Source organism: Rattus rattus, chromosome 7 (genome assembly GCF_011064425.1).
Source record: "Rattus rattus isolate New Zealand chromosome 7, Rrattus_CSIRO_v1, whole genome shotgun sequence".
In the NCBI taxonomy this organism is placed as follows: Eukaryota; Metazoa; Chordata; class Mammalia; order Rodentia; family Muridae; genus Rattus; species Rattus rattus.
The window spans coordinates 84,631,368-84,654,390 of record NC_046160.1 but is presented as its reverse complement, the minus strand read 5'-3'; the positions used below and the strand labels follow the sequence as shown (position 1 = coordinate 84,654,390).

Here is a 23,023-nt window from a genome sequence, read left to right as displayed (position 1 = left end):
AACTAACCAAACAGATTAGTAATTCTGAAATATTAGTATAAAAAAAAACTATTATTAAGTATTTATTCAAAATACAGATTGCCAAGGCCCATTTTCCAGCTGGTGAACTCCAGTCTGTAGACACTTCTAAAGTTGGTGGTCTTAGAACTAGTTTGGAAAATATACATTCCTCCCATCTCAACTTTGGTTTTGTAATCTTGTATATATGTTAGTCACACAGGCAGGGGTGTTTTCCCCATCCCATAAGTACTTTTTTTTTTTTAAGATTTATTTATCTTATGTGAGTACATTGTAGCTGTCTTCAGACACACCAGAAGAGGGCATCAGATCCTGTTAGATGGTTGTGAGCTGCCACGTGGTTGCTGGGAATTGAACTCAGGACCTGAGGAAGAGCAGTCAGTGCTCTAACCGTTGAGCCATCTCTGCAGTCTACTTTGTTTCAACATCATCTCAGAAGTATTTTTGCCACTCACTACTGGCATTCTTTGTTTATTCTGAATTCACTCATTGGAATTCTCATCCAACAAGTGTACAGGAACTTCCTGGACTCCCTTTCATGTTTGTTGGAGTGTATTTTTGTCCTCCAGTTTTCAAAGCACCTATTTGTAGCTCACTGTATACTAAGTATACACAATGTAGGCTTGTGATAGCCCTTGTTAGTGGTTGTAAAATGTTTCTGCTTTTCTCACTTTTTTCAAGAAAAAGATCTTGAAAATTTTAACTTAGTTGCAGTGGTATACATTGTAGAGGTCCTAATAACCCGTCAAAATTACTGCTTTTTACTGATGATCAAAACCTTCCGCCTATCCTAAATTAAAAAAAAAAATGTTATTGTAACTGTATGAGTGCTTTACCCACACATATGTCTACATCCTGCTACCCAAAAAAGCCAGAAGAGGGGGCTGGACCCTTGGAGCTGGGTTTACAGGCAACTGTGAGCCCCTGAGGGGTGCTGGGAACTGAGCTCTAGTCTTCTGCAGAAGCAGCAAGCACTGGAGACCGTTAAGCCACCTCTTTAATTCCCAGTGTCTACTTTGTAAGAAAAATGTTCTATATGAACCAAAAAGACATACATAGTAATTTACCCTTCAAGGAGTGAGATGATCAAAAAAGAACATTTTAATGTTCAAATATACAAAGCACAATAAATACAGTTACCTATTGTGTAACACAGTTCAAGCTGAATAGACAGTGGATATAAATAGACGGTAAAACATCTTGGGTTATGAGAATGAATGCCTTTTGCCCTGTAACTCTTGAAAAGTAGTCAGATTATAGGGAGCAAGATAGCAATAGCAGTTTCATCACTATGGGGCTTTTCAGAGTATTTTATAAAGGGTAAGAATCAGTTTCTATTTTCTGTCTTTAATCTTGCATGCTTTTGACAGTTGTTAGGCAACTGAAGTTGAATTAGACGTGTATTTTTGTTTTTTTGAAAGTTTCTTTTGTGTAGTTCTGCCTGTCTTGGAACTAACTCTATAGGCCAGGGTGTCCTAGAACTCACAGATATACCTACAAGAAGCTTCTTGTTAAGTAAGAGTCTCCAGATTTGCCTGAAACTCACTCACTCCTTATCCCAAGTTGACCTCTAAATTCTCCTATCTTACCTTCTAGAGAACTAGAATTACAATGTATGTGGTACCATGCCTTGTCTGATTTAAAACAACTCATGTTCTGGGTGGTGGAACTGCACATGGTTAGTTACAAACATAATTTATGATAAAAATATTAAACACTTGAAGGGCCTTTAGTGGGGAGGAACTTTGGTGGTTTTGAGATCTTATGGTGGCTCTGTGGGGAATACATAGGACTGTCTTCCTCTTAGAAACAGCCTAAGTATGAGGAATACAATATGGATACAGCGATGTTCCAGAATGTAAAATATAGGTCAGCTCTAGATTACATTTCAACAGATGAATACAACAAACAGAAAGTTACACATTCAAGACGTTTTCATTTGGAGTTTCTTCTGGTATCTTATCTGTATTGTAGTATGTGTTTACTTTATGTTTAAAAAATATACATAGTTTTAATTTTGCCACTTGTCTTACAAAGGAAATTGTTTCAGAGATACTGACAATCTAAATTTGATTTTCTTTTTTTTAGGTCATTTTAACAACAGAAACAGGGCCAGGTGTGGTGGAGGCAGAGGCAAGGTGATCTCGAGAGTTCAAAGCCAGCCTGGCCTATGTAATAAGTTCCAGGACAGGCAGGGCTTATGTAGGAAGACAACTCTGCCTCAAATAAACCAAAAGTAACAGAAACAAACCAAAAGAACTCTTTCTTATCAGATAAGTACTATAAACATTTTATTACATGAAATATTTAAGCCCGGTTTGAAACTTTTAAGTTTTTGTTTCAGGTGCCAATATCAAGATAATTTCCAGTCATAAGATATTTATGCAGTCTGAAAATAAATGTTGTCTGTATTGATGTCAAATTAGAATATGTCACATTTTCCACAAAAGGCAGGTTAGTCCTCAATAGTGGTTACAGGATATCCCTACATTAAACAAAACATTAAAAAAAAAAAAAAAAAACATTATACAAGAACCACAGTAGAATATGATCATTCTAGTCAAAGAGGGCTGGAGAGATGGCTCAGTGGTTAAGAGGACGTGTTGCTCTTACACAGGACCCAAGTTCAGTTTCGAACATACATGATTCACAGTCCTCCATAACTTTAGTTCTAGATTAAAGCATTCTTTTGACCTCCATGAGCACCAGGCATGGCACTGTAATATACATAAACATGCAAAAAATAAAAATAAATGTAAAATTATTCTTTTAATTCTAGTTAAAACAAAATGGAATTGTAAATTGACTTGTGGGCTCAATCTTTCAGCCTTAGTCTGGGCACTACATTTGTTTTTGTTTTTAAATACTAGCCTTGAACTCAAGAGATCCACCTGCCTCTGCCTCCAGAGTACTAGGATTAAAGACATATACTACCACACCAGAATAGCACCAAGAATTTATATGTATATACACACATATGTGTCTGTATAACATACATATTTGTATATATTTGTTATATGTGTAAATATATATATCATTTATTTTTATTTTATATTCATTGGTGTTTTGCCTGCAAGTACTCTGTGTCTAGGTGTCAGAGACCTGGAGCTGGAGTTACAAAGGTGTGAGCTGCCATGTGGGTGCTGGGAATTGAACCTATGTCCCCTGGAAGAGCAGCTCTTAACTGCTGAGCCATCTCTCCAGGCCCAGTTCCTAGAATTTCTAATCAAACATGAATCTACATTTTAATATAACGCAGATATCCTCAATTACCCAACAATGTTTATAAGACAAAATTTAATGAAAATTGGTCAGTGGGTATATATAATCCATGGTGCTAGCCATATGCAACTGTCACAGAAATGGACACCAGAGGATGGTGAAATGTTACATATTGTCGTCATCTGATTCATCTTCTTCCTTCAAAGATTCCTGTTAAAAGAAAGAAGTGTTTTAAGTTTTTCATCTTGGTACATCTTATGGAACCTGCATTTTAAACATCTGTAATTACAAATTATTTATACCTGAAAAATACCACACTTAAAGATAACCCACAGTCTATCTTTCTTGTCCTATGGATAAAAGCATTAAATGTCCTGGAGAGAAAAACCTGGAATTTTCTTCTCTCCTCCCCCCCCCCCCCCTTTCTCTTTTTGGTTTTTAGAGACAGGGTTTCTGTGTTGCCCTATCTGACCTAGAACTTGCTTTGTAGACCAGGCTGGCCTTGAACTGAGAGCTGTTCCTGCCTCTGCCTCCCTATTGCTGTAAACACAAGTGTGCACCGCCATGCCCAGCAACCCTGAGATTTTCAAGCAGACAACTCCTTTTTAAAAAAAGACAAAACAGGGGTTGGGGATTTAGCTCAGTGGTAGAGCACTTGCCTAGCAAGCGCAAGGCCCTGGGTTCGGTCCCCAGCTCCAGGAAAAAAAAAAAAAAAGACAAAGCATGAACACCACCAACAAAAAAAGTTTAGAGCTATGACAAATCTATCCCTGTAGGATGATGTCATAGGTGAGGCAGGTACAGGATAGGAGGCCTGTCATTGGAGGAGAAGGAATGATGGGCGGGAGAGAAGTTTGAAGGAAGAGGAGGAAACTAGGAGGAGAAGGAAAGACGAAGAGAGGGGAGAAGCCACGGCAGGTGATGTTAAGATTCTGCTCTGTGTATTTACAGGTTGTTATTAATGTTCCTAAGAGATGGATGGTACCGGGCTTTGTATGTTTAAGTGGACAATTATATCTTACCTATTGGATCTAAGATTACTGTGTTGTATGTTCTTTTATGTGAGGGTTTGAGTGTAAGAAAGTGTGCAGCTGGGATGTGTTTCCGCCAAGATATCTAGCAGATATCTGGGCACCGCGGTACAGAGCTAGCGGGGTAAAAGACACCGTACACCGTTACTCTTTATTATTTTTACATTTTTACAACAACATATCCCCACTAGCGATAACCTAAAAACGGTTTATCCTTAGTTCACACAAACATCACGCAAACTGCCTTATGGCTCACAGCATGACAGTTTAGAAGAAGGTTATGTTGCTAGCTTACCTTGGCATATTTCTCTGCTTCCTCTCTTACGTCTTTGGGAACAATTTCATGTCTTCCTTTAGTTACTATAAAATCAAACCACGTATTAAAAATGAGGGTTTAGATTTATAAGGATTATGATTTAAAAAACTGTGAACTCTCCATCATCTAAAACTAGATAGGGTTCATTTCTTGTTGTTTCCTCCCTCCCCCCTACCCAAATAATCATTGCTCACAAGGTGAGTTTACTTGAAAACAACAGTAAATTTGACTTAAGTCTGGACAAGGAGACACCATGTAGCTATTTCAATGAGAACTCCTCACAAGATCAGTCAGTTATTGCACAGAATTTTCACTAACTTGTCTTCAAGTGCAATGAATTCTAGAATAAATGTACAAACGTAACTTACATTCACCAACCCAGCTGAGCTCTAGTTCAAAAGCTTTATCCTTAACTTCATCATGTACTATGTAAATTCTACAACAGAAAAAAAGAAATTAACACAAAATTGGTCAAGTCCAAACACAAGTTCTATAAACAGTACAAAGTAGACATTGTGTGTCTGGTGTTATTTATAAAATGATATACTCTCCAGTCTAGTTCAACATTAGGAAAGACAAATTAGGAGCTAGAGAGATTTCTCAGTTTTAAGATCATTTGGGTTTGGTTCTCAGCATACACAGTATTGACTTAGAACCACCTCTAACCCATTCCCCCAATCCAAAACCCTCTCCAGTCTCTTCAGGTACCACAAACAGACATGGTACATGCAAGCAAAAATATTTATACACAGAAAATAAAAGGTTTTTTTTCTCAAAATGGCAAATTACACAGGAAAAACCTACAAATACTGATATCCCTCTATTTTTCAAGTTATGCTTATTTTGATAATGTTTTAGAGCTTCAAATAAAAGACACCAGAAAGAAAACAGATTTCATGAACTGTGCCTTTTCAAGACACCCATTTTTTCTATTCGTAAACAAATATTTCAGAAACTAACTAATAATTTAAACCATCTATCCAGATAGCTTAAATGCCACTCAAATTGGTTCTTATGGTGCCATACGTTACAAACAAGAAGGCCCATAACCAGCTGCAGCAACAGTGAACAACTGAGTTTCCGCTGGCAGCCATGGCTCATGCCTACAACCCCAGGAAGTTAGGGTAGGAAGAGCCTGAATTCAAGGCTGTCCTCAAAATGACAAAACTCCGTGTGATGGGAAAAAGCTTTCCATCTCCTTCCTTTTAGAGGCTCTGCTAAAGCCTCGCCATATAATACAGGAGAGCACCTCAGTTACAGGATGAAAGATGGTTCTCTGAAGAAGAACAAGCACCACCAATCACACAAGGGTATGAAAGGTGCCAGAGGGCTGACCTCCAACAGGATCTTCAAAGACTGCTTCAGCAACAGACCATGGGTGGTTCCACACTCAAAACTATTTTAAGGAACTACTTTCATTTTCCAATGTAAGATGGCTCTTAACTGATTTAAAAAAGAAAGAATGCTTCAGAAGGGAAGGTAGAGGAGGAGAGATGAGCTTGGCAAGAGAGGAAATAGTAAGAGATTATAAGCACCATCTATTATTATGATAGAACCCAGATTTTTCCTTGTTTGTATACAAATGCAAAACCTGAAAAATACTATTGCACAAAGAACCAACTCAGTCTTTTCATGTAGTTTACCTGAAAAGGCAGCTAGAAAGTGAGTACTCTACATAATATTTTAACAGCAAGTGTCTGCATTCTTTGATCTAAATTTAATTTTTTTGGTTTTTTTGAGACAAGGCTTTCTCTGTGTAGTCCTGACTGCCCTGGAAATTGCTCTGTAGACCAGACTGGCCTCCAACTCACAGACTCCTGCTTCTGCCTCCTGGGTGCTGTGACTGGCCTGCATTACTACTCCTCACAAATTAATAATAATTCTTTCTGAATTATTACTCAGCAGGTCTTCTGACTCCACTGCTTACCATTTCACAACATGTTAACAAATAAATAAATGTGACGATGAGCCAGAAAAAGACTAAAAAACTAGTCAGCTTCATAAATCACACACAGAAATAGCTATAAACCTACAAGATAAAATTACTGAAGCTAAGTGTATGGCTTGATGTCAGAACAGAGTGTGTATGAGGCCCATGTTCAATTCTAACAACACATACGTAGTGTTTAAGCAGTTGTATAAGAAACTTTTTTTAGGGGGCTGGAGAGATGGCTCATTGGTTAAGAGCACTGACTGCTCTTCCAGAGGTCTTGAGTTCAATTCCCAGCAACCGCATGGTGGCTCACAACCATCTGTAATACCCTATTCTGGTGTGTCTGAAGACAGCTACAGTGTACTCATATCCATTAAATAATATATAAAAAAAAAAAAGAAAAACTTTTTTTAGATTTACTTTTATGTGTATGAATGCTGTGTGTGTGTGTGTGTATGTGTGTGTGTGTGTGTGTGTGTGTGTGTGTGTGTGTGTGTGTGTGTATACGTGTGCGCGCACGCACAGGTGCATGCTTGTTGACCTTGAAGGTCAGAAGAGGACCATGTCTCCTGCAAGAACAGGCACTCTTAACCACTGAGCCATTTCTCCAATCCTGTAAGCATTCAAAAGTAATTTCTAAAAGTCTACTATGTTCTCTTCCTATCTTTGAGAAGACGTTAAATTTCCCATCATGGGAGCATATGCTTTTAATCCCAGCAGAGGTAGAAACAGGTGGGTGGATCTTCTTTTGGTTTCTAGGGCTATACTGTGAAACTTCTGTTTCTAAATAAAAATAAAGATGTAACTTGAATATATTCAGGCTAAAGGTATAGCTCAGTGGTAGTGTATACATATGCTTAACCTGTTCAAAGCCTTGCGTTCCCAGTACACACATCCCATACACACAAAAAGTGTTCACACATAATAGCCTCTTAACATTTTATATAGAGATTAGGTCATGTAAGGTTTTTCTTGTGGATGGCAGATAAAATCTCAAACAACTTACATTTTTGCAACTTCTTTAACTACATCACGGCAGGTCATTTCCTTCATCTATAAGAAAGCATACTAATTAATTTTGTATCATGTATAAAGACTGAGAGTGGTCAAACACAGCAAGTTCCAGAACTGCCAAGGATACATGTAGACACTGTCTTAAAAAAAAGAAAGAAGAAATTTATCAAGTTTCTATTTGATTAACTATTTTCATAAGTTGGTATTTAATCACCAGTGTTCTTTTTCTTTAGAATTGACAACAACTCACTTCAATTAATTATACAGGTAGTGATGCACTGACAGGTGTATGCTATGAACTGAAACCAGGTCCACTGCAAGAACAGTGAGTGTCCTTAACCACTGATCCATCTCTGCAGTTCCAGGGACACCTTTTAAGTTAACAACAATTAAAAGCTGTAGAGGTGGCTGAGCGGGTAATGGCAAATGCCACAAAACCTGACAACCTGAGCCTGAGTCCCAGGACCCATATGCTGAGCCATCTTCTATCCTCTACTCACAAGCCATTGTATGCATGTACCCACAAAATTAGATCACACACACATACACACATAAAATAAGTAACAAAATCTGAGAGTCTCACTATGTATCCCCTGGCTTGCCTCAAATTTAAAAAGAAGGCCACCTGCTTCTGACTCCAATGTGCTGGAATTAAAGGCATGCCCAGATAAAACAATATTTTTAAACGTTAAAATTAGGCAAATTATTAAAGGAATATTTTATATATTAAAGGAATTATATTTTCTTTTATTTCATGGAAGATAAAAGTACAAAGCAAAAGTAGGAAAAAGGAAAAAAAGCAAGATGCCAAAGGCAGGTGAGAGGCTCAATGAACAGTGGCATACACCACGATCCCTGGTACTTCCAGGAGCACACCATAAAAATAAAAAAGATGTTACAATAGAAACCATTAATTATTCCATCAACAAACAATTAGAAGTCAGGAGAAAACCCCGCTTAAGTGCCCAGCCATCACATGAAGTAGCTGGCTAGTGTGATGGCGCAGCTGGGCTTCAGCACTGGGGAGGTGGAGGTCAAGGGCAGACTTGGAGCTTTAATGACAGGTTTAAAACAGTGTTTGAGGAAATCTGGTTTTTACGTTTCAGACACTAAAGTGAGGAAAGATTATACTCAGTGATTTGAGTTGTGAAATGAGAAATTTAATTATGTTGTTTTTCAAAGAGGTTCATTAATGTTTTGCTTGTTTTCTGTTTAGGACAAGTACCCATGTCAGGTAGCTAATGGCCACTGCCTGTAATTTCAGCTCAGGATGGGGGCTGGGGGGTGGGGTAACATGTTCCTCTGGCCTCTGTGGGCAACTGCATTCACAAGTGTACATTCCCATTCATATAATTACAAGTAAGACTTTTCAAAGTTCACATAACAAAAGCAGACAATAGTTAATTATTTGGAAAAACCAGGTTTTAAATAAAATATTTTAATTATTAATAGCTGAACATCTGGTTCATGGATAGTAGAAAGTGGGTAGTTTAAATCTGAAATAGGATCTCACTGTATAGTCCAGATTGGCTTCTAAACGTGCAGCAATCCTGCTGCCTTAGCCTTCTGAATCCCAGAATTACAAGGGTGGACCATCAACCCACATTTAAAGTAGGTAGTTTTAAATTTCACACTTTCTCTAGGCACAAAGTAAGGGAAAACACTTGAGCAGACATTTAATTTTTTAAGATTAAAAGCTGTGTCCAAAGACAAGATGCAGAAGAAAAACAAAAACAAAAACAAACAAACAAACAAACAAAAAAACCCTAAAATCTTTATTGCAGTTGATCTAGAATAGACTTCAAAATTTTTTGTAGCAGTATAGATAAAAAGTCGTTTGGGGAGTGGAAAGATGGCTCAAAGGTTAACTGTACTTGACATTCTTGCAGAGGACCAGCTTCAGTTTGAAGCATTTACAAAATGACTCACAGCCATCACTAACTATTTTGCCAGGGAACCTGATACTTCCTTCTGGCCTCTTTGGATATTAGACACACATGCAGTATACAGACATACACACAGGCAAACCGGTCATACACACAAAACAGATCTTTAAAAGTTGTCAAGTACTTTTTTCTTCCTTGAGGCTTTACAGAAGCATCAAAATCATACATGGACACATGATACAAGTCATAGGTAATGTGCTGTCATGTTTCCTATTTAACCAATTAGTTTCACAAACATCAGTGCATTATACCGCACTAAGAGATTTGTAAATCCCACTTCTAGCAAAACCCAGCATTCAATATACTTTACCTGAAGCTTCTCTATTTCTGTCTTTGCAGCTTGCCTGGCTTTGCCAATGGCACAGCCCCAGTAACCCTATTTAAAAAGGAAATGAAGAAAAAAGTCAATTACTATATATTTCCTGACATTAAAAGAGTTATGTTTAGTTTCTGATTTGCTGGTTGTGGTGTACTTGAGACACAGAGGCAGGTAAATCTCTGATTTGGAGGCCAGCCAAGACTACATGGTGAGAACCTTGTCTCAAAAACAAACAAGCCCCCAGCAAGTTAAAAAATAGCCAGGTAAGTCACATGAACATAAGGAGTTTGACATAGCACACCTAATTCTAGAAGAATGTAGGTTGTGGTTGGAGAAGTGGCTCAATGGTCAGGAGCACTTGTTGCTCTTACAGAAGACCCAAATTTAAGTCCTAGCACCTACATGACTGTTTATGAACATCCATAATTCCAGGGGATCCAATGTCATCTTCTAACCTTCACAGGCACCAAGCACACCCAATCCACACATATATGCAGGCAAACACGTACACACAAACACAAAATGCATAAATCCAACTTAAAAAATTAGGTTTTGCCCCCACTGCCATGCTAGATTTCCAACTGACGGCCTTGTAAATCCCAGGAACTACCCCACCCCTGAGCATATTTTGCCATATATCCATATTAAGATATAATACAATGATGAGACAATCACACACACATCAAAACACTGTTTACTAGGTAGTTCTTATAGAGTATACTAAAAGTCAGTTATGAGTTTTCTCTGCTTCATAACATGTTTATTATGAAAAATTGCTTTCCTTAAATAAGTTAGGGTCTTATTTATTCTTAAAATGCTGCGGATTGAAGCCAAGGCCTCACACACTGTAGGCAGGCGTCTAACCATCAGACTCTCCCCAGGAGCTTCTTCTACTCTGAGACCAGGTCTTCAGTAAGTTGGCAAGATCTTTTTGTGATAGCCAAGGCTTGCCTTGAATTTGTAATCCTCTTGCCTCCTCCTCTCTTCAACCCAGAAACTGGGACTACTGGTCTATCATTATGCCTAGCTTTAACAGAATTTAAATAAAATTCTGTTATATAATCCAAGTGTGATAAATGACAATACCATTTAATTATAAAAAAAATTAAATAACTTTAAAAAATGTACTCACATATGAAACACCTGATGGATCGATCATATAGAGCTGTGCACCATCATTCACACTGTAAGACCCCAACATGAAACTGCATAAAAAGAGTTTAAAACAGTTCTCAATACCATTTGTATAGAAGATCACTGTGATGAAACTGAAATTAGATTTTCTCAGATAAATTGCTAACATAACTTGTTTTTTATAATACAGCTACAATAAAACCACTAAACTATTATTAAACTACAGCATTCAAAATCCACATCACTGGTTTGCTTATCAGCCTTTCTTATGAAACTTTATTCTGCACTGTCAGAAATGTAGCACAAGAATTACAGACAAGTAATGAGAAAACAACTAAAAGGTCTGAGGAGGAAAGTCACTGCACAATAAACAGCCAAGGGCACAATTTCTGCCTAAAAGCATCCTACATCTGATTCCCCAGTGTTCCTCTGTTCCTCTTGTCATTTTTCTACAATGGTCAGAAATGGCTCAATATCTCTGTATGCTCAACAAATTAAAATCAGGTTGTTAAATGGTCGTGAATTACCAGTTCTCTGTACCTACACTGCTTTTACTTTAGAGAACTGTGCCTTATTTTACCTATCGCATCCTGTGGATCATCTTAGGAGCCGACAATCCCAATCAGTACCCTCTTTTCCCTTCCTAACTGAGGTAATTCCTCCTTCAGGATGTGCGTGTGAGGGGGTGGGAGGGAGAGAGGGAGGGGAGGGAGGAGGGAGGGAGGGAGGGGAGGGAGGAGGAGACAGAGAGAGACAGAGAGAGAGACAGAGAGAGAGAGAGACTATCATTTAAAAGCCCCACACATGTCCTTTTGGAGTTGTTACACTCCGGCCTTTGCATATCTGTGCGATCATCTCTGTCTACACACCTTTCTACTACCTCTGCACTCCCTAAGTGCCCATACCTCACACCAGCACAGAAGATATTCTTCACCACCCCCAATACTTCATGCATCTTTCCCTATCACCTTTCCAGAAACAGACCACACCTTAATTGCTGTCCCACCACATTCAGTACTAATGCCAGAATCCTGTCATTTCATCTCTAAGGTTTGTTTAATCAGTGTGACATCTGTGTCCCACCATTAAGAACTGGTTCACAGTATATTCTCAAAAAACCCATTATTCATAGAAAAGAGCTGATGAACATGGAAAGGCAATATAGGAAGTCAAAAGAGAGGGGTTCCAAGTGCCATTAGAGTGAAACCTTTAACTAATTTAACAAATGCCCCACTGGCTCTAACACTGCTAATGATTGAAAACTCAGGTTTTCAATAGATCTGTCATTTCTGTATTTAAAGATAGCTGATAAGCAACTTAGAACTACAGCTATATAAAGATACTTGGCTATGATAAAGCATGGCCAACTAAGTTTTGTTTACTCTACTTGGTGTCAGTCTCTTGGATCCCAGGTTGGCCTTAACCTATGTAGCTAAGAATACCCTCTGATCTTCCCACTAATACCTCCTGAACAAGGTTACAGACACAGCATTCCTAGCTTATAAGCTGTTAGGAAGCGTTCTACTGAGTTACAGCTCCAACCAATAATGTCTTCGTTTCAAACATCATCATAACAGTTCTCCCAAAGACTCTTATAACATGTTATAACACCGATGATACTTCTTGCTATAACTGAATCCCCTCTTTTTAACACTTCATTTTAACAATAGACATTTTCAAAGATGTCTAAACAGCTGTACCTCCTGTCAAGAATCAGGGACTTAACTACAGAGAATTTATTATAATCAGATTAAAATCACGATTACAAGTTTCTTCCTGACCTTAAGACTTCTATAATTCCTTTCACTATTCCAACAGTTTTTATGTTTTGTTTTTTGAGACTGTGTCTCTAGATTGCCCAGGTTTGAACTTATTATGTAGCCCAAGATGGCCTTGAATTTGTGCCAGTCCTCTTTACCTCAGTCTCCTAAGGATTGAGATCACGAGCATGTAACATCAGACCCAGCTTTTATGTATATTTTTAATGGTTGCCTACTACTTCTTGGTGAGAATTTATATTTCAATATGTCCAAGAGGCCAGTCGGGGGAACCTGAGAGATGTCTCAGGTAGTAGAGAGTTGTCATATAAGCACGACGACCTGAGTTTGGGGTGCTGGCATCCACATTAAAGCTGAGTGTAGGGGCTGGAGAGGTGGCTCAGCGGTTAAGAGCACTGACTGCTCTTCCAGAGGTCATGAGTTCAATTCCCAGCAACCACATGGTGGCTCACAACCATCTGTAATGAGATCTGGTGCCCTCTTCTGGCCTGCAGTCACATATGCAGGCAGAATGCTGTACATAAAATAAATAAATAAATCTTTAAAAAAAAAAAAAAGCTGAGTGTACCCCAGCACTGGGACAGACATTTTTAATAAAAGGTTAATTCGTGTAGAAAAACAACTGCTGTATAAATATGACTTAAAGGTTTCACAAAATTTCATACCTGCAGCCAAAAGGTCTAACAGCACTGTAGAGTGTATACGCGTGTACATACATGGCCACTCTGTCTGCAAGATGCTGGGAAGAAAAGACTTCATCAGTACATTTCCATTACTGTTCAAAAGGTTCATCAACATATTTGTCAACTTACTTTTAGAGGAATGTTATAGCCAAAGTTAGACCTAAAGTTGGACGCTTCTTCTCTTGCTATGTCTGCCAAGGAACGAGCATCTGCCAACAAACCTGCCACTGCCTGGAGAGAGAGAGAGAGAGAGAGAGAGAGAGGACCACATTAACACAGGCCTACAACACTGGAGAGAGGGAGGACCACGTTAACACAGGCCTACAACACTGGAGAGAGAAAGAGAGAGAGAGGACCACGTTAACACAGGCCTACAACACTGGAGAGAGAGAGAGAGAGGACCACTTTAACACAGGCCTACAACAAGCCCGTTACAAACCAAAGGCAAATAGTCTATTATTAGCTTATCTAATAGTTTAACATTTTGATTACAGTTTTTAAAAGGCATTTTGATAACAAGTATAGAAAGAAGGAATTAGGCCTTAACTGTCCCACCATCTTGCTAATTCCTGTGTAATTAGTTGAGCCTTGAGGCAGGGATCCTCCTGTCTCAACCTCTGGAGTAACTAGCATGGGGGCCTGAGCTACCAGGCCCAGCCAACTCCCCAGTATGAAGAATGCCAACAGCTTGGGCTTTATATAAGAAAAAGGATAAATCTGAGCATCTAGAATAGGATTAAAACATTTCCCCCCTGCAGGTGCCTATTGTAAAGGACTACATAACCGCCTTCTACCAGTTTTCCTTTGACAAGTCTCATCAGAACACCACAAGCACAAGCAATAAATCTGTGCAGACAGAAAATGATTGGGACAATCCTTATGAAGGAAAAGAAAACCTTAAGGCTTACTGGCTACTCTCAATTCTTTTTGTGTATAGCACTGCATCTCTCTTAGAAATAAAGCTACTACTGAATGTTACTGTGTAACACATCTGGAATAACACTAAAAGGAAGTTTGAATCCAAATTTTCCTTTAGTAGCTAAGCATCTGTTAGCTCATCTGTAAAAGTGGAATGGTCAGGATTAAATGATCTAAATTATGTGAAGAGCCCACACCATGACACCTCGAACACAAGCTGCTTTCTTCCCATCAGATAGCAGTGAAGATTAGCGCAGTATGTTTTCATCTTGGCTGTTCCTACGGAATAAAGCATCATCTACACGTGGTCCCTTCAGGGCATGCCCGGTGTGTATTTATGGTCTGGCTTACACTTGAGCTTAGAGAGCAGCTTCAGAACTTAGAGGAGATGCCTAAGAAACTCCATGTTCCCTCGTCCGTTTACTTTACATCATTTCTTCTCCCTAGACTTTACAATAAAGTGCTCTGAGAACACGAGTGACAACGCCATGATGGATGCAAAAAGCTTGACATCCTTCACCTCCCAAGCACTTATCATCCCCCAATCATCTACGCTGTTAAGATCTTATTTCTGCATCCTCTGCATCCCTCACTCTCTCATCTTTAAAACAACTTGGTTTTCTTGTCACCAGTAACATTATGAAATTGTTTTAGACATTGAGTTGATCAAAACAATAATAAATGTATTATTATTGTGGCTGCTCAATCATATATTACTGCCTTAATAGTAAGAAATGAATGAACTCTTAAAACAGACTTTAATATTTTGGTTATCTCAAAAGAAATTGAAGAAAACAAAGATGAACATTTTAAAGTGTGATCTTACCATTCCAACATGTCGATCAACATTGAAAAGACGTTTATTGGAGCCTTCTTCATAAAGTTTAGAAAGGACTAGTTTTTCTACCCCAAACACAACACCGTCTTTACATCTGATCCCAATAGCTGTACTGAAACAAGAAAAAAAATTTTTTTAGCTGAAATAGAAGAAACTTAGTAAGAATTAAAAAAGAAAAACAAGCAAAGATCAAAGGGTTGACTACAGTTCAGATAATAGAGTGATGGCCCAGGTTGAAGAACACAGTAGATTCAGTCCCTAGCACCATAAAACAAAAAGGTGTGAACATACTGATAATCCCGGCCTGGGAGGTGAGGCAAGAGCATCAAAATTCAAGGTCAAAGGAGTACCTGAGAGGTTAGAAGCAACCTAGACTATATGGGACTCACTCTCAAAGCTAATTTAGGACTGAGGATGACAGCCTAATTGGGAGTGTTTTCCCAGCACTACACAGAAATTAGGCATAGTGGTACACATCTATAACCCAGCACTAGAGGCAAGAGGATTAGAAATTCAAGGTCATCCTCTGCTACATTGTAAGTTGAAGGACAAGCTAAGATACAGGGACCTTATCTTAGTAATAAACAAGATATAATACTTAAAGCATATAAGGTATTTTAAACATGTTTTGTTGTTGTTGTTAAACTTGGCATCACATTTTTAATTTATTTATATTCTATGTGTGCCTGCATGTGTGTGTTCTCAAAGTCATATTCAAAGAGGACAGAGGACACACCAAGGGAGTTACTTTTTTCCTTTCATCATGTGGACCTTAGGGATCAAATTCAGGTCACCAGGATGGTGACAGGTGCCCCAAAGAAGGAGCCATCTTATTGGCCCATTTTAAAATATTTAAAAATTAGAGGGAAGGTGTGGTGGCTCCCTGCCTCAAACAACAGCAACAAAGAGTCAGTCGTACTATGTAGCCCTTGGCTGGAACTCACAACAACCTGCCCTCTTCCTCTCTCAAGTGCTGGGATTAAAGGTGTCTTCCACACCAAGCCCAACAAAAGAGCCGGCTGTGATGGTGCTCCCACTTATTCCGTCATTCCCAGCACTCTGGAGGCAGAAGCAGGAGGATGTTTATGAATCTGAAGCCAACCAGGAACAGGGAGTTCCAGGACAGCCAGGGCTGTTACATAGAGAAACCTTGTCTCAGAAACAAAAATGAACAAAGGAACAAAAGGGTGCATAACACACACAAGAAAAGATACAGCTACATACAAGCTAATCTAAGTCCTCGTCTTTATTTTGTTCACCTATTTCTCCTGCAATAACTATGTACTACTAGTTAATACACAAATCAATAAAATCTATGTTGTTACAACTCAGCTCCACCTCAAGTAAAAGGGACAAACCATACGACACTATCTCCAGACTAAGGTGTTTCTTACTTTATCCCTCTGTTGCTGGTAAAGAGAGGCGCTAGAAATCAAACCAGACTTTGCATATGTTAGGCAGCTGCTCTAAAACTCAGCTACACCCCTGGTCCTCTTCCTGATTTTCATTTCATTAACTTGTTACTAATGTTAATTAATATGCAACTGTTACCACTTTTATAAAACTTACCATTTTCCTTTGAGTGCTAGGAATTGGACTCTGCCTCCTGCACAGTTAGCAAGCACCACTAAGGTACGTCTCTAGCCCTATAGGGACTTGTCTTGCTTGTCTTTGTTGTGTCTCTGTTGTAGGGATCAGACCTGGGGCTTGAGCTTGCTAGGCAAGCATATTACCAAGAAGCTACATTTGGGGTTGGGGATTTAGCTCAGTGGTAGGCGCTTGCCTAGGAAGGCAAGGCCCTGTTGGGTCCCCAGCTCCAAAAAAAAAAAAAAAAAAAAAGCTACATTTGGAGCCCTTTCCAAGTTCTTCTTTTTGTTTTGTTGTTTTTTCCAGAAAGGTTTCTCTGTGTAGCCCTGGTTGTGCTAGAACTGACTCTGTAAACTGGGCTGGCCTAGAACTCAAAGAGATAGATCCTCCTGCCTCTGCCTCCTGACTGCGAGATTAAAGGTGTGTGCCACCATGGCTGGCTCTTCTGAGTATTTTTTAGCTTCAGCTGGCTGAACCTGAATATGTAAAACTTATGTATAAAGCGAGCTATTTACAACTTTAAGTCATTTTAATAAATGTTATTAGTAATGTTTATTAGTAATAATATTAAATAGTAAATAGGTGAGCAGTTTATCATTAGGTATTTGTTGTTAAGACCAATAAATTCTGTCAACTTGTTCTTTTTTTTTTTGAGGAAAACTTTCTTTTTTCTTAGTGTGGTGCTGAGGATGGAACATAAGACCCACACATGCTATACAGTACTGCTAGGCAGTACTGTCCAAGCAAACTACATTACACTGGCTAATTTATACAATAACTTTGCAAACAGTATTAGTACATTTATTTTAATAAATAAAGAACCTGCCAGCTCCTGTCTGCCTAAGTGTCTGGTTAGGAAAACCCCTCAAAAATATACAGGGAACCAAGGCTGGGGAAAGGCAGAACTATTATTTTAAGAGAAGCAATGTAAACCTGTTTATTATAAACTAATATTTAATTTTTCAGCTTTTATTTCTAATATGTTAAGTAATGGCATAAACTATAGCCTGCACTAATAAACATTTTTTGAGATTCCCCAATAATTTTTAAAAATATAAGATACCCAATTCTGGGCCTAATGACAAATCTGTAACTCCAGAATTCAGAAGGTTGAAGCCAGAGGACCAGAAGTTTTAAGGTCTAGGCTATACAGAAGTCCTATGTCAGTTTGAGCAAGATACTGAGTATGCAAAATAAAGTAAAGGTATAAAAGTCGTGGGGCTGGGGTTGGGGATTTGGCTCAGTGGTAGAGTGCTTGCCTAGCAAGCGCAAGGCCCTGGGTTCTGTCCCCAGCTCGGGGAAAAAAAAAAAAATAAGGAAAAAAAAAAGTCGTGGGGCTAGTAAGGTGACTGAGTGGATAGCCATGAGAACCTATCTTTGATCCCGTAATAGGGGAAAAAAACAATACACAAATTGTCCTCTGATCTCTGCTCACACACGCACATACACAGAAAATAAATAAATCTTAGGCCTAACAACTTAGCCCTTATATAATAAGAACTTTCATAGCTGGACTCTTTTTTTCTTTTTCTTTTTTTCGGAGCTGGGGACCGAATCCAGGGCCTTGCGCTTGCTAGGCAAGCGCTCTACCACTGAGCTAAATCCCCAGCCCCCATAGCTGGATTCTTTAAAGAGACTAAAAAGAAAAAACTAAAGTACCCCGTTGTCTTTTCATATAACTATCTAAGAGCATATTTCCTTTTTTTTTTTTTAAATTATGTAAAGGCACCTGTGTGGGTATGTGGAAGACTGCAGGAGTCTGTGGAGGGCAGAGGTCAGACTCCCCTGAGCTGCCAACGGGTCCTCTGCAAGAACAATACACAGCCAACTGCTGAGCCACCTCTCCACTCCTATGAGAACATTTTCCGAAAACAGAATCACAGCACATGTATTTCTAGTACAGTGCTTTTAGGCATCTACTTGAATACTGATACTTATTTTGCTATTTCTTAAACTTCACAGGTATTTGTAATGGCAAAGCACTTTCCTGTCATACACCCAATACAAGAAAAATATTAATCACCTTTTGATATAAACACAATCTTAAAATTATCAGCTTAAATGTTTCCTGTTAGAACACCACATCCAGTTCATGGAGTGCTACATAGAGGTCAAACCCAGAACTTTGTGTGCACTTCACAACACTACTGACTGAGCTACATTCTTAACATTTCTTTCTTTTTCCCAAACACTTCTTTAAAAGACTTTTGGTTTTCTTTTTTAAAGATTTATTTTATTTATATGAATACACTGTAGCTGTCTTCAGACACACCAGAAGAGGGATGGTTGTGAGCCACCATGTGGTTGCTGGGAATTGAACTCAGGACCTCTGGAAGAGCAGGTCGGTGCTCTTAACCATTGAGCCATCTCTCCAGCCCTTGTTTTGTTTTTTGAGACAGGATTTCTTTGTGTAGCCCTGGCTAACCTGGAACTCACTCTGTAGAACAGGCAGGCCATCAACTCAGAGAGATCCGAATGCTTCTGCCTCCACATGCCAGGACTAAAGATGTGCAACACCACTTGGCAAAGGATTTTTACTGAAGTATGTGGACATCTTAGTGTACGTGCATATGTGTGGTGGGTAATGTACAGAAGAGGAATTGGAACACTCATATCTGGAATCACGGGCAACTGCTGGAAGCTCAGTTTGTTGGTGGTACTGGGAACCACACCACAGTCCTCATGGCTGTGCAGCAAACACTCTTAACCACCGGGCCATCTCTCCAGTCCCAGTCCTGATTTACATAAGGACTCTACCACTGAGCTAAATCACCAACCCCCAAAACTGTTTTGTTTTTTTTTTAAATAAAATAATCTAACCGGACAGCTCACTGGGTAAAAGTGTAGAATGCAGTCTGATTACCTGTTTGAACCCTGGAACACAAAAGTAGACGGAAGACCCACTCAAGGAAGAGCTCTGAAGAGGAAGCTCTGAAGAAGACTGTGTGGGGTTGAGATTACTTCAGGGTATGATACGTTTATGCTAAAGCAACATAACAAAGCCTGATTACCAAAACATACAAAATTAAAGATAATGCCTGGTTAAACACTCACTCCAAATAAAACAGTGCTTCTTACCTACTGTTTTCCACAGCCTTCATAGCATATTCAACTTGGAAAACTCTTCCATCAGGAGAGAATGTAGAGGCTGACAGGTCATACTAAAAACAAAGAGAACAAGAGTTAAGTTTACACGAAAGTCTCTGCCATCAACAGTTGAACAATTTTTCTTTCTAACTAGCTCAAACACCAGGACTGTGTCATATCCTATCAGAAACTACTTTGAAAAGAAAAAAATTATATTCCAGCAGTTGCTCAAGGAAAACTATAACCTTAGATGGTTCAGTCATTAAGAGCACCTGTTTCTATTGCAGAGAACCTGGGTTGGTTTCCCTAAACTCACAGGGTGGTTTAGAACCACCTATAACTCCAGTTCCAGGGGATCCAATGCCCTTTTCTGACCTCCAAGGATACGTATAAGGTGAACAGTGTGTGTGTGTGTGTGTGTGTGTGTGTGTGTGTGTGTGTGTGTGTGTGTGTGTGTTTTTGTTTTGAAGACAGGGTCTCTTTACATAGTCCTGGTTGTCCTAGAACTCACTAAGTAGACCAGATTGGCCCCCAATTCAGAGATCCTATCTCTACCTCCCAAGTGCTGGGATTAAAGGGGTGCACCATATTCAGCAAGCATCAAAATATTGGGAGAAACAAGGATAACCAAGAAACGCATTGTTCACTGCCTCTATTTCAAGTAATCAAAATGCTAAGTAGTTCTATAGGGAGACAAAGGAAAGATGGAGTAAATCACTGCACACACCGGGTATATTTAGCCCTAACAATTTAAAGTCCAACTCGCAAATCCTCCTTAAAAATGCTCCTTAAAAATCTGAGGCACTTAGGTTCACAGATAACCCTTTAAATGCTTACAGATTCGCCTAAAATAGCTTGTTCACGAAAAGCAGAACAAAGGAGAAAGGCAACTCATGAGATCGAGCCTTTCTTCTAGGTTGTGTATCGACGTGTTTCCAGGGACTGTCCACTAACTAACTAGGTTCTGTCAGGGAAGCCCGAGCAGGCCTGTGAGTCAGCAACACCGCAACACCGCAGCACCGCAGCACCGCAGCACCGCAGCACCTGCACCTGCGGGCGGTGGCCGCAAGACGCGCTCGTGGCTCCGGCTGAGGCACCGCGAACAGCAGGGGCTCGCAGGGGCCTCTCGAGGATCGAGCCGGGGCGCTTACACTAGGGCAGGCCCGCAACTTTCCACTTTCAGTTTCCTTAAGCAGGAGATAAAAGTGACTCAGCACCCCAGGCAGTGGATGCACGGGGGCGGTAAAGACCAGCTCGAACCGCAGGAGCCGGAGTCACCCAGACAGAGGCAGTGGGGTTCCCAGGACTCGGGCAGCGCCGGGGTCCAGCGGCCTTCTGAGCCACAGCCTTACTGCCCTCAACACGGAGCTGGAAAAGACGGCGCAGAGAGACTCACCCCAGTGCCAATGGAGCTCATGGTGCCGACCCGGCAGGCCACAGAACGCTTCCAGGCCTCAAGCGCCGCTCCTAAGCCTCACACTGCTCAGGCCAGTAACAGGCTCGCCTATTGGCTGCGCTCTCCACCAATAGCCTTTGCTCTTGTGGCTTGTTCCGCGGGCGGAGAAGAGGACTGTGGGAAAGGAGGGCGTGAACTGGAGGCGCGCGTGCGCAGAAGCCACAGAGGCCGTTCCTTGGATAAGTTGGTACTATGTCAACTGAAACTGTTATTGGAAGTGCTAAGGTCAGAGCCTGGTTCCTAATAGTCCTAACGAGCTGGGCTTGGGCACCTGTCCTCCGTAGCCCACACAGGCAAGAATTCTTAAAAGTCCGGGAAGGAAAAAGCCACCTTAGGAAAAGGAACAAAAAGGGCCAGTGACCCCCGTTCCCTCACCAAGTTCCCCAACAGAGTCCTAACATAACGTTTGAGTTTAAATAGAAGCAACTGTAAGTAGTTTTGGTCAAGCTGTGATACCTTTCCATCACGGTTTCAACTTTAGCCTCTCCCGCAAGGTGGTATGACAAGATGGGTGAACTGTGAAAACTGTGTGTTTTGTTTCTGGCTGGAACCAGGCAGGCTTCAACCTTTCTTTCACCCAGCACGTAATTCCTGGAGAAGTTCCAGTTTCTTGGAGTCTTATCAAAGAGAGGAGCACAAGTGTTTCTTTAGAATATCTTCATTCCTACCAGGAAGATTTCAAAACTTAATACTAGGAAAGGCTAAGCTGACTTGGGGATCTCCAGTTGCTAGGTCACAGTAGCAACTACAAGGTCAATATCTTAATATCTTAAGAATTAAGCGGGGGAGGGCAACAGATAAATCAGAGAAGTGGGCGTGGAACCTGACCTGGTGACTGGATTTTAAATCCAATTGTAAATAAAATGGTAGAAGCATTTTTATTTCTAAAATAATCTGGACACTTTTATGTAACTAGAAAACATTCTCCAGCATGGTGATGCAGGTCAATAATCCCGATACTCAGAAGCCTGGGACAGGACGGTCTTCAGTTCAAGGCCAGTTTGGAATAGAAGAGCCCTTTCTAAAAACAAACATCATCAACAAAAACACATTTTAAAAACCCATTGTCAATTAGCTTTATTTGGTTTTGTTATTTTGTTGAAACAGTCTCAAGTATCTTAGGCTAGCCAAGGATGACATTGAACTCCTAATACTTCGGTTTCCACCAACCAAGAGGCTGGAATTACAGCCCTGGTTCATCACTCTAAGCCTAGGTAATGTCTTTCATAAGAAAAGAAGAGAAAGGCCCACAGTACACATTGCGTCCTGTTGTGATTCAGTCTCTAAGTGTAGTCTTATTATCTTTACACATATGAGGGGAGGGAGTGTGCACACGAGAGCAGGTGCCCCCAGAGACCAGAGGATGACTTAGGATCTCCTGGAGCTGGAGTGACCAGTGGTTGTGAGTTTCTTTGCTCTCAATCATAGCCACCTCACCAACCTCAGCATTTACAATCTGTATTCTTAGGAGATGTCGATGCTGGGATTGGACAAATGTCTCAGCCATTAAAAGCATGTCCTGCTCCTCTGGAGGACCTGAGTGGTTCACTGCATCCAGATCAGGCAGCTCACAGCCACCTGTCAGTTCTGTTCCATGAGAATTAGGCACTCACACATGTGCGCGCACACACACACTATATTAAAAGTAAAAATCTTGAGGAGTACAGCTGGGCTGGCACACCTTTAATTTCAGCACTCTGAGGCAGAGACAGGTCCATTTCTTGAGTTCTAAGACAGCCTGGT

General features: G+C 40.1%; 1 protein-coding gene across 2 annotated transcripts; it reads right to left on the bottom strand.

The window, feature by feature from the left end:
* Positions 1-1,100: 1,100 nt before the first annotated feature.
* On the bottom strand, positions 1,101-21,354 carry Psma3 (proteasome 20S subunit alpha 3). Of its 2 annotated transcripts, XM_032907899.1 has the most exons (11): positions 21,221-21,354; positions 19,816-19,898; positions 15,139-15,262; positions 13,524-13,625; positions 13,377-13,450; positions 10,932-11,004; positions 9,791-9,856; positions 7,527-7,573; positions 4,956-5,023; positions 4,567-4,631; positions 1,101-3,450 (listed from the first exon to the last, which is right to left on the bottom strand). In XM_032907899.1, exons 1-11 carry the CDS (start codon positions 21,239-21,241, stop codon positions 3,406-3,408), a joined length of 768 nt encoding a protein of 255 aa, XP_032763790.1. In that variant the 5' UTR covers positions 21,242-21,354; the 3' UTR covers positions 1,101-3,405. The 2 variants fall into 2 exon arrangements, with proteins under 2 accessions (XP_032763790.1, XP_032763791.1); XM_032907900.1 differs by lacking the exon at positions 21,221-21,354 and having other exon boundaries at positions 15,139-15,257.
* Between the last annotated feature and the right edge of the window lie 1,669 nt (positions 21,355-23,023).